Source organism: Callorhinus ursinus, unplaced genomic scaffold (genome assembly GCF_003265705.2).
Source record: "Callorhinus ursinus isolate GAN/ISIS: 27379988/994484 unplaced genomic scaffold, GSC_fseal_2.0 scaffold63, whole genome shotgun sequence".
Classification (NCBI taxonomy): Eukaryota; Metazoa; Chordata; class Mammalia; order Carnivora; family Otariidae; genus Callorhinus; species Callorhinus ursinus.
Genome location: NW_027397125.1, coordinates 4,388,595 through 4,406,090, shown reverse-complemented (window position 1 = coordinate 4,406,090; position 17,496 = coordinate 4,388,595). Strand labels below are relative to the sequence as shown.

The window sequence follows — 17,496 nt, the reverse complement described above, 5'->3', positions numbered from 1 at the left end:
AAAACAAAAAAACAAACGGCTCAAGGAACAGATGTGCAGACCAGGAAGAATTGGTACAGGTGATCAGGTCAGGAAGCAGAGGTTCTGATGACAGCAAACTGAACTTGTTTTTTTCACCATAATTAAATACTTAATGAAAACAAATCTAATTAATGCCATAAGCCAAAAAGAAGTATAGGTGTTCTAAAGTGTGGTCAACTTTCACTTAACATTTTACTAAAGGAACTGTATTAGCTGAACCCACTTCAGCTGCTTCACTGTAATTCATTGTGTGTTCACTAAAACAAGTTATCTGAGTCTTCAGACACCTGCTCTCTTTTATGTAGAGTGATTTGTGTGTGCATGCGCATGTGTGTGGGGTTACTGAAATGAAATGTGTAGTCCAGCTATGGACATGATGCTCACAGAATGAAAATACAGTGTATATCATGTACATAGAAGAAAAGTTACAAGGGCATTTCTTGGTGCCAAAAAAGTTTAGGTTTACTAAAAGTACTAGAGTACTTTTGGTATTATGAAAATAGACTATTTGGAGAAAAAAAGTCCCAAAAAGTCATGTTTGCTACTTCCATTGTAAAAGGAAAAAATGTCTACTGCAGACATGGATTCAGTTCCCTTGGGTAAGTCTAGAAGAAAAACAACTGAAACACATGGGATGAATTTGCAAAAGTTTGAAAAGATATCTTTGCATATACCAAGACTGCACTAAGACTACTATATAATGTATAGGTTTTCTAGGTCTCTGATACTAGCCCTATTCTCAAGGCTGTGTTGGTTACATCATGTATATTCTTAGCATACAAACTTTCATCTCTCTTTTTAAAAAAATATAAATTATATATTTATTATATATAAATTATATTAAAAATATATAATATAAAAATATTTAACCAGATTTTAATGACAACTTAATTTAAAATATTGCTTCTATTCAATTTCCTGTCTTTGACATTATTTCTGAGGTCTCATAGAAATATTATTTAAAAAGTTAAAGGCAATGCTGCCCTTAAAGGAGACACTAAATTAATAAACTATTCTTTTCCATTAAAACTAAAACTTTTAGGGCCCTTTAACCAGTTTGTTTTATAACTCTAAAAATTATTTCGGTAATGTTTGTTAATCATATAGTAACAGTAGTTGTATAATTAGAGGGTCATAGTACTTAAAACATCAATAATCATGGAATATCTTTAATTTGGTCAGATATTTACTGATAAGGCATTATTAACTTATCTTTTACAAGCAACCTAAAAACAAGGTTATAAAATGCACATCCCAGTAACATTCTTAGCAGAAGAAAAGGCATCCTTATGGTTCTTCAGTCACCTAAGGTCTCTTCATGAAACAGCAAAAAAAAAAAAAAAAAGTTAAAAGATACAAAGGTCTTTTTTCACAAGATGAGACTTTAACTTTGAAGCCAAAATAATGCAAAACATCATATAAAAATTCAAAAAATTCAAAAAGTAGTCTTTTAAATGTGATTTTTAAAAGACCTATATGATAGTAAAACATATCTATAATTTAAAATTCTCAAAGCAGTTCCTATCCAAAAAAAAATTGATAGTAATGTTTTGTAAGTTTGTTTCTAAATTAAAATGGAAGTTTATTATGAAAAATAACTTACAGCATTTATGAAACAAGCTGGATTTTTCTGGGGGGAATAGTTGTGTTAAGCATTTGGTAAGGTTTTAAAATTGTTCATCTCGAAAGACTCAAGGGTATACTAATAGAATTGAAGAGGACATGTGAATCTTTGCTTTCAAAGATTTTAGGTGTATAGGATTTACTTAAATTCAGTAAATAACTTAGTAAAGAATATTTACTATCATTTATGAAAATAAGGCTCATATTGATAAATATAAAGATTTCTCTGAATTTCAAGTAAACATTTACTATTTTAGCACATGTCAGATACTGTGGTAGGTGCTTTAATAAGATTCTCTGCCCTAAATTTCCTGAATAAAGTGTTAAAAACTTTCCAGGTAAATAGTCTTTAAACGTTAGATATAGCCAATCACTCATATATATATTCATTCACACACACATATATATATTATATTATATATTCGTTCCCGTATTATAATTTTTTTTGGTTAAACAACTTGTCAGAATGGATGGTAGTTACCATCCTTGAAATAAAAAGACATACGTAGGAACATTGCTGACTTAATTAATGCAAACCACCTGATTAAATACCTATAGCAATCTGTACTTCAATGTTAAAAAGATCCAGCTGAAATATAACTTCTCTAATTCTGATCAGGGTGAGAACTATTTTCTCCACAGCTAAAAGGGTCACTTTAAACACAAAAACCAGCACTGTTTTCTGTGATTAGGTTACTGTAGCTTAAGTCTCTAAACACTAGAATTCCTCACACAGCTGTTAATTGTGGACCAGGGGACTGGCTGACATCTGCTTCTTGCTTATTTCATTAATGGTTCACTTCCAGGTCCTAAAAGCCTTTCTCCAAAGAGAATGTCGGATGCATCTATGTCTGTCTTCTACATAGTTCGCTTGTTCTGGTTTGTCACTCTCCATACAATGCAAATCTGAGTGAACTCACATCTGTCACCGATCGACCCAATTCGTGGGCAATCTTTTCCCATCGACCTGGGGTCCCTCCTGGGAACTTAACCATACTTCTTGTCAGCTGGCTGAGGTCCTCTTCTGTCCATTCAGATGCCTGCAAAAATTGCAGAAAAAGATAATTTAGAGAATGTTTGCTAAAACATTTAATAAGCCTGTGAAACAAACTATGGGCAATTTGCTTTCTACAAAAACAATACTATTAACATGTATCCAATAGTTTAGATAAAGTTTAAGCTGCATATTTAACATAAGAATGCAAAGCTCCAGCGCAGCCTTTTAAATTTTCCTATGAATACCAAATAAGCAGAAATATTGTGAGGCCAGGCTTTTGAAGACATTAAAAAAAAAAAAAAATCCGGTTTGCATTAAGTGAGGAACCACTCTCCAAGCCTATGAAATGCCTTGTGTGTCACCCTGCTCTCACAGATGTCTCCTATGAGGTTACTATAAAAGGTTTTCAAAGTTTTAAGAAAAATTATACTTTAAAGAAAACAAAACATCTTATAAGTAAAAATGAAAATGTAAACAAGTAAATGTACTGCTTTAGAATTAGAACTGAAACAAAGAGATACTTTTTGTTCATTCTGTGTAACAAGATTTAACAGTAAAAAATCATGTATTTTCAAGAAGTTTAACTTATCAAATGTTAGCATTTTATAAAACTTGGAACAGAGAATTAGAAATGCCTATAACCAAGACTTAAACTATCCAGTCCATGCAAAGCAAAACTTCATTTTTGAGAAGATAAAAGTTGATCTAACTGTTAAACTGAATGAAAAAAATACCTTTAAGATTATAAAATCTTTTTTTGCAAAAGCAAACATTCTAAGAGCAAGCATATTCTCTGCATTTTATTTAGCACTACTACTTGGTCAAACCCAGAGCTGAGCAAAGCAAAGAAACTATTATTTAATAACAAATAACCATGTTATAATAATTTTACATTAGATTTTAGCACTAAACTGTTGCCTACCAGAGGCGACAGCCACTCTGGTATTGAACAATACTCTACGAGTCAGCAGAGAAATGGAGGAAGCCCACCTGATTTTCTTTAATTAAAAAGAAAGAAAAAAGGAAAGAAGGAAACCTTTGAGACAAATACCTTTTCTAATCACCATTTCCGATAATGAACAGGCATACATCAGGCCGTTTGCATTACAGAACCATCAGCACAGAACAACAGTCAGAGGTGAGTGACCCCAGGGACTATCTCCACAGCTACAGCAAAGCTTCTCCCTGACACTAATCCTCCCTGTCATTCTCCCACTGTGCTCTAAGCACACTGACATCCGCCTGCCTCACTGCAAGCTTAACGGGGCCCTTCCTGACTTTTTACTGTCTCCCCCAATCAATGGTTCAAGCATGCTCTTTTCACATGTCCAAATGGCAGCTTCACTCATAATCAAAGTGCACTGCCCCTGTTAAAGGGCTTTCCGAAAGGCTCTCCCATTTGCATTCATTTGCAAAGCAAACTACTTTTATTCACTTTGTTCTGCTATCAAGAATGTTCCCTGAAGCAGATAAATTGGCATAAATACAACCTGCCACTTAAGAGTCAGTAAATAATAGCCAATAGCAGGGAGGATTTTATCAATCATTCTATTTTGTATCCACTAAAAGCTGAAAGCCTCAAACATATTCATCAGTACAGCCCATACGATACATGCATCAATTCACTTCTATAAAAAGGTAGCCTCCATAGGGTATGGCCAGAATTTCTTTGATATTTAATGAATATCAAAAATCTAATGCTCCATATCTGATAATTTGAAAATTTACACAGAAGGTTTTTTCTTTTTAACTTTACTTAGGGGAGAATTTATTATTCAGACATTAGAGGGACATAAGTGATTTCCAAGGAAATACTTTAATTTCTAAAAAAGCTGAAACTTTAAGAACTATACCAGTTGGCTTCAGAAATGCAAAAGAGTTAATAAGAATTTAAGTTTATGGTAAAAGTCATACCATGAAGAGCATTAGGCTGACACTGCTGAGAGATACAGTATTTAAACTATACTGTATAACAATGCAACTTCACATTAAATCAAGTCATCTTATCTCTGTATTTAATCATACAAACTTTTTTAGCAAAGTTGTCTAAATATCAATACTATAAAGCGATTGTTTCACATAGTAAACTAATTCTTTAAAATAATTCTATTTTTAACCAACTGGCTTTCCAAATACACTGCATACATGAATAACGGGCATTAAAAATCAGATTTTAATTCTTTGTTAATGAGTCTTAAAGTACAGTGCCACTTTTTTTCTGGGAAGGAAAAATTTTAAGCATTTGGACTGATATTCTGAAAAAGCATCTATTTATGACAATCTTTCCTTTTAGCTTCATAGTTATTTCATGGCTGTGATTTTCATTATTAATATTTAAAAAAAAATGTGTTGATAATAACTAGGCTCATAATCTGAAATCTTTGAAAGAATCCTTTTAGCAATTCATTATTCTCTCTCCTACAGCTGTAGGGCACTTTGGTGAATGTGTGATTCCTCAGCAATAGTTAGTTGTGTCTTTAGAAGCAACAGAGCCCACTGTGATCCAGCTACTACAGCCGCCATGAGGGTGGCCACGGTGTGAATGTATTCTCCTTGTTCTAATCTGGAGCCAACTGTAGCTGTGAAAGTCAGATGAATGCATAAACATACTGCTTTGCCACTTAAAACCATGTGTGTCCAATATTACTGAGACACCGGGCCAAAAATTCATCTCTACAGTAAAGTAATGGAAGACACCACATGGTGTGGGGACAGCTGTTCTGACTACACAAGCATTCCAATTTTGCATCAGAAAAGCCCCGCTCTGGGAATAAATCTCCATACTGAATAAAAAATAAAAAGTCAGTTTTCAAATTATTCAATATTTTTATGTAATGACCTCAAAATATATCTACTAAAGCAAGAGCTGATAAGAAAATTTAAATTGCATTCCCAAATAATATCCCTTTGGGATAGATTTTTGTCATAAAACCACATATGTTCAAAGATTCGATGCCTTTGAAAATCCTTACTATTCTTGGGGGAGAGGAGTTGGAGGCTGTATGGGAAAGCACACTATTTTTTGAGTAACCTATACATACCTCCCCCCTCACAGCTGTAGACCATAAAATTGTTAATTACTAAGTATCATGCAATTTATTAGGTACTGAAAACTTATGGCCAAATTAGAAGAAATTTTATATGTATTTATTATATTTTCTTTAAAGACAAAAGGTCCATTTCTATCTGATAGATCTTGAAGCTCCCTAATGAATATTTCTATTGAAATGACCTAGTGATCATTATTTTATATAATTACAAAAGTAACGATTTCGGATTCAACAATTTTCAGTAGATTCAGCTCAACTCAAATTCTCAGAAATTTTATTTAAGAAATAATGTCCTTGCAAATAGCATCACCCACTTAAAATATCAGATATATCAGATATATCTAATAATGTATACCTAATAATGTGGATGGTATATCTAATAATCTGCTACCTTCCAAATCCATGTTCTATACTGACTTTGTGTTTCAGAATGTATATTTGATGTTCACCTCTACAGTTTTCCTTTCCAATTTAAAAATAGAGCAGTTAAATGCCCTTGACTATATATATGGATAAATTGTATGTAAAGACAACCAAACAACAAAATTTTAAAAAATCACTTCAAATGTCTTTTCACTCTCAGGAGGAGACACTCTTCTTTAAAGAAAATCTTGTAACTTCTCTCAACTGTTCTAAGGTTGTGACCCTTCAGCAGCAAACACTTCCTGTTGTGCCCAGAAAGGTCTTCTCATCTATGAGTTAGCTACCTTCCCAAAAAGAGAGGTCTCCTCTGGACCAGTGACCCTAAAGTGTGGTCCATTGGCTGGTGCCAATCTGCCAACGGTTTGCTACCCATCTGTGACAAAGTGAGTCCAGAAACTTGAAGTAAGGGTTAGAACCAGCAAATTAAAACTGCCACGACAAAGTATGTGAGCAATAAACTCTTCTTTTAAACAGAATATACGCCAGTGAGATGTCAAACTACCATGGTGGGTCACATTAAGTGTGAGCTGCATTCTTGTTAGGCACAATAGGACTACAGATTGGTCAGCAACAGATGGAAATAAAAATATTCTAATCCAGGGCACCTGGGTGGCTCAGTGGGTTAAGTGACTGACTCTTGATTTCAGCTCAGGTCATGATCTCATGGGTCGTGAGATTGGGCCCCACACTGGGCTCCATGCTTGAGATTTTTCTCCCTCTCTACTCCCTCCCCCAACTCGTGTGCTCTGCACTCCCCACTCTCTCAAAAGAAATATTTTAAACCTGGTTCTTTACTACAGATAGTTTGAGAAACTTTGCTCAAGACAGTGCATGTAGTTCAAATTCCTTTTTACTTCCTCTTTGGGGAGCAACAGTAAATAAATCCCCCCCCTTGGAGAAATGGACACAAGGATGTTTGATCCATTCCTTTAAAAAATATTTTATGCCACTAAGTGTTGTGGTGATTTGATACACAGTAAAATACAATACAGCAAGATTACCCTGAGATAGGAAACGGTAAATTGTAAAGGGCTTGAGGTGGAAACATGTCTAGGATGTCTGAGCGATAATGAGATGACCAGGGTGGCTGCAGCAAAGCGAGCAAGGGGGGGGGCAGGGAGAGGAGATGAGGCCAGGGAGGTAAGAAGGTAAGATCACATAAGGACTTCGAGGCCACTGCAAGGATTCTGGCTCCTTTATTCTGTATGACACATAAAGCTACTGGAGGGATTTTTTTTTTTTCTATGATTTATATGACAGAGAGAGAGAGAGAGAGAGAGAGAGAGCGTGAGCATGCCACGGGGGTGGGAGGATATGATCAGAGAAACTCAAGCAGATTCCCCAGTGAGTGTGGAGCCCGTTGTGGGGCCTTGAGCCCATGACCCTAAGATCATGACCTGAGCTGAAGGCAGATGCTTCAGGAATCTGAACCACCCAGGTGTCTCTGTAGGGATTTTTTTTTTAATTGAGGTATAATTACATACAACATTACATTAGTTTCAGATGTACAACATGATTTGATATTTGTATATATATAGTTGACCCTTATTTAAACAACATGGGTTTGAACTGCATGGGTCCACTTACACACAGATTTTTTTTTTAAATACTTTATAGTACTGTAAATGATTTTAATAACATTTGTTCTGTAGCTTACTTTAGGAATATATATAATACATACAAAATATGTTTTTTTAAAAAGATTTATTTATTTATTTGACAGAGACAGAGAGAGCACAAGCAGGGGGAGTGGCAGGGAGAGGGAGAAGCAGGCTCCCCGCCGAGCAGGGAGCCTGATGTGGGACTTGATCCCAGGACCCTAGAATCATGACCTGAGTTGACGGCAGATGCCCAACTGACTGAACTACCCAGGTGCCCCCAAAATCTGTGTTAATCGACTGTTTATATTATCACTTAGGCTTCTGGGCAATAGTAGGCTATTAGTAGTTTTGGGGGAGTCAAAAGTTATAAGGGGGTTTTCAACTGAGCACAAGGGGGGGAAGTGGACTGGCACACCTAACCCCCCATGTTGTTCAAGAGTCAACTGTATTAAGAAATAACATAAGTCTAGTTAACATGTCACGATAGTGATAGACTTTTGTTTTCTTGTGATGAGAACTTTAAAACATTTTTTTACTTAAATTCCATTTAGTTAACATACTGTGCAACATTGGTTTCAGGAGAATTCAGTGATTCATCACTTACATACAACACCCAGTGCTAATCATAACAAGTGCCCTCCTTAATACCCATCCCCCATCTAGCCCATCCCCCACCCACCTCCCTCCTTCACCCCTCAGTTTGTTCTCTATCGTTAAGAGTCTCTTACGGTTTGTTTCCCTCTTTTCTTTTCCCCTCCCATATGTTCATCTGTTTTGTTTCTTAAATTCTATGTATGAGTGAAATCATTTGGTATTTGTCTTTCTCTGACTTATTTTGCTTAGCATAATATACTATAGCTCCATCCACATCCTTGCAAATGGTAAGATTTCATTCTTTTTGATGGTTGAATAATATGCCATTGCGCCACACACATATGTGTATACATACACACCTTTAAACATTTTTTTTTGAAGATTTTATTTATTTGAGAGTGAGTGAGAGAGCACAAGCAGCAGAAGAGGGAGAAGCAGACTCCCTGCTGAGCAGAGAGCCCAACTCGGGGCTCCATCCCAGGACCCTGGGATCATCATCTGAGCTAAAGACAGATGCTTAACCAACTGAGCCACCCAAGTGCCCAATATACCACATCATTCCCCCCCCCCTTTTTTAAAGAGATTTTATTTATTTGTCAGAGCACAAGCAGGGGGAGCGGCAGGCAGAGGGAGAAGCAGGCTCCCCAACGAGCAAGGAGCCCAATGTGGGACTCGATCCCAGGACCCTGGGATCATGACCGCAGCTGAAGGTAGATGCTCAACCGACTGAGCCACCAAAGCATCCCTATACCACTTCTTCTTATGGACATTTGGGCTCTCTCCAAAGTTTGGCAATTATTGATAATGCTGCTGTAAACATTGGGGGTGCATGTACCCCTTCAAATCAGTATTTTTGTATCCTTTGGGTAAACACCTAATAGTGTAATTTGCCGGATCGTAGGGTAATTCTATTTTTAACTTTTTGAGGAACCTCCATACTGTTTTCCAGAGTGGCTGCACCAGTTTATATTCTCACCAACAGTGCAAGAGGGTTCCCCTTTCTCTGCATCCTTGATAACACCTGCTGTTTCTTGTGTTGTTAATTTTACCCATTCTGACAGGTGTGAGGTGGTATCTGATGAGAACTTTTAAGATTTACTCTTAGCAACTTTCAAATATGCAGTACAGTATTAACTACAGTTGTCATGACGTAAATTACATCCCATGACTTATTTCATAACGAAGTTTCTACCTTTTGAACTCCTTCATCCATTTCACTTACTCCCTTCCCTCCCCCTCTGGCAACTACCAATCTGTTCTCTGTATCTATGAGCATGATTTTTTGTTTGTTTGTTTTTAGATTCCAATATAAATGAGATCATATGGTATTTGCCTTACTCTGACTTATTTCACTTAGCATAATGCCCTCAAGGTCCATCCATGTTGTCACAAATGGCAAGAATTCCTTCTTTTTTTATGGTTAAATGTGTGTGTATACACACACACACACATATATATAACATATATATATAATACATATACATATACACAGCATATTTTCTTTATCCTTTCATCTGTCAATGAACACTTAGATGGTTTCCATATCTCGGTTACTGTAAATAATGCTGCAGGGAACATGGAGGTGCATACGGCTTTTTGAGTTAGTATTTTCGGTTTCCTTCAGATAAGTACCCAGAAATGGAACTGCTGGATCATATGGTAGTTCTATTTTTCATTTCTTGAGGAATCTCCATACTGTTTTCCAGAGTGGCTGCACCAATTTACCTTCCCACCAACAGTGTGCACAAAGGTTCCTCCTCTTCCACATCCTTGCCGACATTTTTTTTCTTGTCCTTTTGATACTAGCTACTCTAACAAGTGTGAAGTGATAGCTCATTGTGGTTTTGACTTGCATTTCCCTGATGATTAGTGATCTTGAGCATCTTCATGTATCTGTTGGCCATCTGTATGTCTTTTTTTTTTAAAAGATTTTATTTTTATTTATTTGAGAGAGAGAAAGAGAGAGCACATGAGATGGGGGAGGGTCAGAGTTCTCCCCACCGAGCAGGGAGCCCGATGCGGGACTCGATCCCGGGACTCCAGGATCATGACCTGAGCCAAAGGCAGTCACTTACCAACTGAGCCACCCAGGCGCCCCATCTGTATGTCTTCTTTGGAAAAATATCTATTTAGATCCTCTGTCCAGTTTTTAATCAGACTGTTTTTCTGCTATTGAGTTGTATTGAGTTCTTCATGTTTTGGATAGTAACTCCTTATCAGATACAGAATTTGCAAATATTTTCTCCCGTTCAGTGCACTGCCTTTTCATTTTGTTGACGGTTTCCTTTGCTCTGTAGAAGCCTTTTAGTTTGATGTAGTTCTACTTATTTTTGCTTTTGCTGCCTTTACTTTTGGTGTCAGATTCAGGAAGTCATTGCCAAGACCTTTGTCAAGATTACTACATTTTTTTCTTCTAGGATTTTTAAGACTTCAAGTCTGAGTTTCAAGTTTTTTTTTTTTTAATTATCTAAGACTTATTAACTGGTGCTTGCCATTTGTTGACTTTTTTTTTAAACCAAGTTGTAAACTTTTATTACAAATTAAAAATGAGGTTCTTAAAAATCTCAACTTGACCAGATATGAAACAATTTAAAAATCTTTAAAGGTGCATTGAGAAAAACCAGGTTCTTTTTTTTTAAGACTTTGTCATTACCAAAAAGAGACATCTGTAGGTAAAAATAATAATAAAATTTAAAAGATAATAAAAACCCCATGCAGAGATAATGCAGATAGTTCTATTTATCTGATCAATATGGGCAAAAAAAAGCAGGCACTTAAGGTCTTCAGCTCCAAACTTTTGTTCATTTCCTATTGCTGCAATTTCATATTCGTTTCTTCTTGTTGGACTAAACTGGATGATGGTAGAGATGGTAAGCTGGCATTTAGTCAGCCCTGCCCTGCTCAGCCTAGGGAGTGGATGAATTCTCAGCTGGTGGACTGGCTGCTTTTGTCTCTTTGCCATCTTGTGGTTTAGGGTTTTCTGGGCATCTGCGACAGTAACTGAAGTTGTGGAGGTACCCACATTGAGGTGGCTGCTGACCTTGGGTCTCATCTCCTTGATTTTCCTTATCTTCTTCGTTGCCCTCCTCTTTAGACTGTCTTTGGTGAGGAGGGCCCCTGCAGAATCGTGGTGTATAATCCTGATGCATATTCTGTGTCACTGGTCTACCTTGTTCTCCTGCACCCTGGCTGTCAGCACCTTCCATCACTTCTCCCTGCACAGGAGGGTTGGAAGACTGTGGTCCATGCCCATGGGGGCTCCACATGTAGTAAGGTGGGAACCCTTGCCTGTGGGAGGGCACCACTGTTGGGCCTGGCCTTCAGAAGCACTCTCTGATCCATCCTTCTTCTCCCCACTCTCACTATTCCGGTAATTCTGCTGGGAGTTGTGTGGAGGACCTTGTGACGTGAGTAGCATCTATAATGGTTATGGTCTGCTGTGTATTTACTGCTTTACATTGGAGATCCACCAAGGCCTGTCACATTTGCTGCCTCCAAAACCTTTTCTCATTCATCAGACTCCACAGTCTCTCCATCTTCTACACTGTGAAGGTACTTCCTGGGGTTGTTATTCTTTATGGTAGTCTGGTACACAAATACATCTTCCTTGGTGTCAGTCCCGTTGAAACCAGATCCGTTTCTTACACTGAACCACTTTACTGTTCCCACAACCTTCCTTGAGATGATCCTGTTGTCCCTGCTGGGAGGTGCCAGTGATGTGAAGCCACTGTGGTGGTATGGGACTTGGTGTCTGCAGCACAGAGGGTGGGGTGGCGGCGGCTGCTCATGGCTGCGGTTTTGGTGACTGGGGCCAGCTGTGCCTCCCCCCGGGGTGTGGTGGTAACTAGGCCGCTGGAGGCAGTGAGGCTGCTCAGGGCTCTCTGGGGTCCTCTTTCCACCCCCCTTCAGAATTCTAGATTCAAGTCTTTAATCCATTTTAATTTTTAAGTGTAAGTGGTGTAAGACAGTGGGCCAGATTCATTCTTTTGCATGTGGCTATTCAGTTTTCCCAACAACAGTTATTGAAGGGTCTATCCTTTCTCCAATGGCTTCTCTATCATAAATTAATTGACCATACATGTGTGAACTTATTTCTGGGCTCTCTGCTCTATTCCACTAATCTGTGTGTCTGCTTTTATGCCAATACCATACTTGTTGATTATTATAGCTTTGTAATATAGTTTGAAATCAGGGAGCATGATGCCTTTAGCTTTGTTCTTTCTCAAGACTGCTTTGGCCATTGGTCTTTGTGGTTCCATACAAATTTTAAAATTGTTCTGTGAAAAGTGCCACTGAAATTTTGATAGGGATTGCACTGAATTTATAGATTGCTTTAAGTACTATGGTCATTTTAGCAATATTAATTCTTCCAATCCATGAGCACAGAGTATCTTTCCATTTATTTGTGTCATCTTCAGTTTCTTTTCATGAATGTCTTATAGTTTTCAGTGTACAGGTCTTTCACTTTATTTCTAGGTATTTTATTCTTTTTGATGCAATTGTAAATGGGATTGATTTCTGAAGGGATTTTTTTTTCCCTTCAGTTTGTTGTGTACTTTATTTTATTTCTTGGGAGTTTATTTACAAAGGTATGGGTGGAGGAGGACTTCAAGTGCTAGTGTAGTGTTATTAACAGTGTTGATAGCTAAAACCTGGAAGAGAAGACTCCCAAAGAATTGGTGTCCTTACAGGTAATAGTGAAATCAGGTGGAGGGACAAAGCTGGCCCAAGATGACCACATCCAGAACCACAGCTGAGACTGGCATCAACTTCTTTTTCTTTCTTTTTAAAAAATATTCTATCTATCTATCTATCTAGCTATTTTAGAGAAAGTGTACATGCATGTGTACTTGAGTTGGGGCTGGGAAGGAGGAGGGGGGAGGGCGGAGGGAGAGGGAGAGAGAGAATTTCAAGCAGACTCTGAGCAGAGCACAGAGCCAGATATGGGGCTTCACTCCATAGCCCCAAGATCATGACCTGAGCCGAAACTAAGAGTTGGACGCTTAATCAATTGACCCACCCAGCCCCCACTGGCATCAGTTTCTAATTAAATTTGTGATATGGAGTAATATGGGGATGTGATAAGACTTCCTCAAGTCTCTAATGATAGTACTAATCTCTGTAATTTTCCCAGGAAAGCAGTAGTTTTGACTTCGTGTTTGGGGGTACTCTTTCTCAACGGGGGTTCCTTGTCTGAACCATAAGATACAGAAAACTACTGAAATGACATTTTTTAAATTCTCCCAAGGATGGCACATAAATAGCATAGGAGAGAAGTTAGTTCATTACACATAATAGATGCATAGGGCAGTAGGGCATAATTCTCTCGTTATGAGAGAGAAATGCCTGAGAAAGGCTGAGGGAGTAGTTACTGGAGGTTTGCATAATTGAAATTTTAGATTGGTGTTCCTCAGGCTATTTTTCAATAAAGCTTTCCTGCCCATTTTTATTCCTTTCCTTAGAACACTGTTAAATAACAAGTTCAGGTTGGGGAAAAGATCTGGAGGGCGGTGTCAAACTACTCCTCGCACAGTCTTTTATCCAGTCCTGGGCTCAATTCCTGAGCTCTTCTGGGCTTCTGTGACATGAGTCAGTCTCCTGCAAGGACAGACTGGGAAAGGTAAGGCCTAAGATGCTGGTAATTATCTACTGCTCCCCATCTTATAAAATTTCATTAACATTCCCTGACTGCTATAGTTGTCTATTCTCTTTGTTCCAGGGTTTATGCCTTTTTATTCCTTTATTCTCATTTTGTGAGGATTTAGAAGGGACTAATGATAAACAAATGTGATCAAAGTGATCTATTTACCAAGAATATAATTTTACGTGAAAAAATTTGCGAAGTCTTATTTAAAATGGTGAAACACACATTACATTATTCAAATTCTAATCTAAATAGTATGTACTAGAATCATCCATTTACGGTAATTTAATATGGTAACAAAGAGCTGACTCCATTTTATGATGTCTGATTGCTGATAGCTCTGAAGTCTCACGCTTTCATCTTCCCCTTGTGCCCTACATCTGGGCAAGCTGTTAAGAAAGCCCAGGAAACTGAGACCTTGCAAGGCCCTCCCTGTGCACAAGAACCCTTACCCGAGTCCCACTCTCAAGCACAATGAAAAACTCCAAGCCAGTCTCCTTTTCCTTGTTCTGTCAGGCAATTTTGGGCTAATATGGGAAGTCTGCCCTGTTTGCCTCAGAGAGCCTTATTAGATAATAAGCCACATTTGGGGTGTGGAGGAGGTCCATCCTGTCCCTGCAAGGCGGCCACACAATTGGTATTGGAAGCAGGATGTCTAGAGGACCACTACCGCTGTCTGAGGAGCTTGCTTCAGTTTGTTAACTGGTTCTGTGCTATATTTGTGGAGTTCTACCAAGCCTCTGTTTTAGACTGAACTGACTTAAGGTGGAAGTTTCAATAACTGGTGTTTAGGGAGAGGAGTATGGGATTGGGCCCTCCTTTAGGTTGCCTCGAGTCATGTGTCTCAGCTCAAACCTGTCTTGTGTGTCTTACATTGAATTGTGTGTTGTGATTCCATCATAAGCCATGACTGATACTAGATTCAGGAAAGACTCATCCTGTGATCAACTGACTGGTTGTGTGTCTCAATCAGATGTTAGCCCCTATTCTATAGAGGGTGTAGGGGAAAAGACTTGTAGCTTCTACAATACATAAGCCCATTGGTTGGTCATTTGTGTGTGGAAGAACAGCAGGCATTATTTGAAGAGTTGAATTACTCAGATTTATTCTAAAGGCACATGGCTCGGTATGACCCTACAAAATTCTTCTGTAGCTTCTGCTGCCTATTTCTCTGACCCCAGAAAGATCTTGATCCTCAGGGTTATAGGGAAAAATGCCCATGGAATACCTGTGGCACAGCCAAGGCATTCATTCATTCAACCACTGTCATGGGGGAAGAGCCCTAATCCTGATAATACTGATTTGAGTCTCTCTGAAGGAAGAAATTGATAAATATGAGCAGTGTAGAGAAGACCTCCCTGAAATAAATCTAGTAACCACCACCAGTAGCAGGAAAAAAGAAAAAGAAACCTGGATACAGGGGGAGTGCATTGGTTTGTTAGGGTAGCTGTAATAAAATATCATAGACTGAGTGGCTTAGACAACAGAAATCTATTTTCCCATAATTCCAGAGGCTGGAAGTCCAAGATTAAGGTGCCATCAGAGTTGTTTCTGGTGAGGCCTCTCTTCCTGCCTTATAGATGGCCTTTCCTCTGTATGTGGGAGGAAGAGAAAGAGAGAGCCCTGGTCTCTCTTCCTCTTCTTATAAGGACACCAGTCCTGTCAGATTAGGGCCCCACTCTTATGACCTCATTTAACTTCAATTACCTCCTTAAAGGCTCCATTTCCAAATAGTCACTTTGGGGCTTTGGGCTTCAATGTGTGAAAGGCGGGGGGGAACACAGTTCAGTCTACGATAAGGAGGAAACAAAAACTAAAACAAAAGTCCACAATTAGGCCCAGTTGGTAACCCAAAATTTACTAAAAGGGCACAGATTGACTTTGTGCCTCTATAATACTGGTTCTCAATTAATTTAAAATCTGCTGAAATACACCAATTGCCAAACTTTCATGGCTTTAATACAGGGGTTCAAATTATGGTTATACTGGGGATACCAATTAGTTTAAGCAAAGTGCCACCTATAATATTAGGGGAACTACTGAACATGATGAGAGGACAAACAGATATGCCTCACCTTAACCACAGGAACTACTCTTGCCAAATTACTCATGGTTGCAGTACTTATCTCCTAAAATATCCCATATGCATAGGGGTCATGGACTCTCTGACTGGATGAGTAATAAAATTAAGTAGTTGGCACTTACAAATTATCTTGATAAAATGGAACCACATGGACCTCCTCTCCCATTAAAACAGATAATATGGTCCAATATATATTAAAACATGGCCTTTTTAATGATTGAAACCCACTATACACATTTAGACACATTTAGAGAAAGGGTGATTATCCCACTGCTTTGCCATTCAACAGCTCAATTTGGCCTGCTCTTAAACTTGGGAAGAATGAATGGTGCCTCCTGGTGGATTACCTCAAGCTTCATGCTGTGGGCCTCATTAATGTCCCCATAGTCAATATTATTGCAGTTACTGACTTCATCCTATCAGCAACTGGTAAATATTTTGCCATTATAGATTTGGTGAATATGTTTTGTTCAGTGACTATTTCAACAGCCTCTTGACTGCAGTTTTTTTTTTAAATAATTTTTTATTTATTCATTTGAGACAGAGAGCCTCAGAGAGAGAGAGAGCAGCAGCAGGGGGGAGAGGCAGAGGAAGAGGGAGAAGGAGACTCCCTGCTGAGCAGGGAGCCTGACGTGGGGCTTGATCCCAGGACCTGGAGATCATGACCTGAGCCGAAGGCAGATGCTTAACCATCTGAGCCACTCCCCCTTTTTAAGATTGATTTATTTTAGAAAGAGAGAGAGCAAGTGGAGGGGGACAGAGAGAGAGGGAGAGGGAAATCCAAGCCGACTCCATGGCTGAGAGCGGAGCCTGACGTGGGGCTTGATCTCACGATCCTGAGAACACAACCTGAGCCAAAACCAAGAGCTGGACGCTTAACCAACTATGTCATCCAGGTGTCCCTTGACCGCAGTCTACCTCACCTCCAAAGTATGATATGCTTCTACCCAGCTACCATGGGGAGCCTCAACAGCCCTGTCATCACACACAGTCTTTAAGGGCAAGATCTTAACTATATCCTGCTTTCTCCAGGAAGACAGGTATGACATTACATTGGTGACTTTGTCCCCTGAGGAGATTTGTTTGACCTACTCATTCAGGAGCTCACAAAAAGAAAATGGGTCACTGCCTCATACTTAGTGTAATGTCCTGCAAACTTCGTTAAAGTCTTGGAAAATTAACTGGTAAACAGAGGGCTGCTCTATTCATGATGCTGTCAAGAAACAGCTATTGATTCTCTCAGACCCACAACTTTTTTAGGCCTTTTTGGGTTCTAGAGGAAACACATTTCTCCTTTATGTATTGTACTTAAGTCCTTTTATGCTGTTACTTGCAAACTGGCTCTCGAGTAGGGGGTCCCCTTTTTAATACAAGGCTCTAGAATCCATCCAAATTTGCAAAATAACCGATACTCCTGTTAATTCCCCCTAGACTCCTTCACTGTAGAGGTTTTGGCAACT

At 38.6% G+C, this 17,496-nt stretch overlaps 1 protein-coding gene and 1 pseudogene across 2 annotated transcripts in view; both read right to left on the bottom strand.

The window, feature by feature from the left end:
• The window catches only part of DNAJC1 (DnaJ heat shock protein family (Hsp40) member C1), a 222,870-nt gene that overhangs the window by 24,583 nt on the left and 180,791 nt on the right, over positions 1–17,496 (bottom strand). For both annotated transcript variants that reach the window (XM_025891920.2, XM_025891921.2), the window contains exon 9: positions 2,565–2,684. In XM_025891920.2, coding sequence (XP_025747705.1) covers positions 2,565–2,684 — 120 coding nt within the window. The remainder of the gene's footprint in view (positions 1–2,564; positions 2,685–17,496) is intronic.
• LOC112839075 (Y-box-binding protein 1 pseudogene) lies at positions 11,235–14,861 on the bottom strand (annotated as a pseudogene).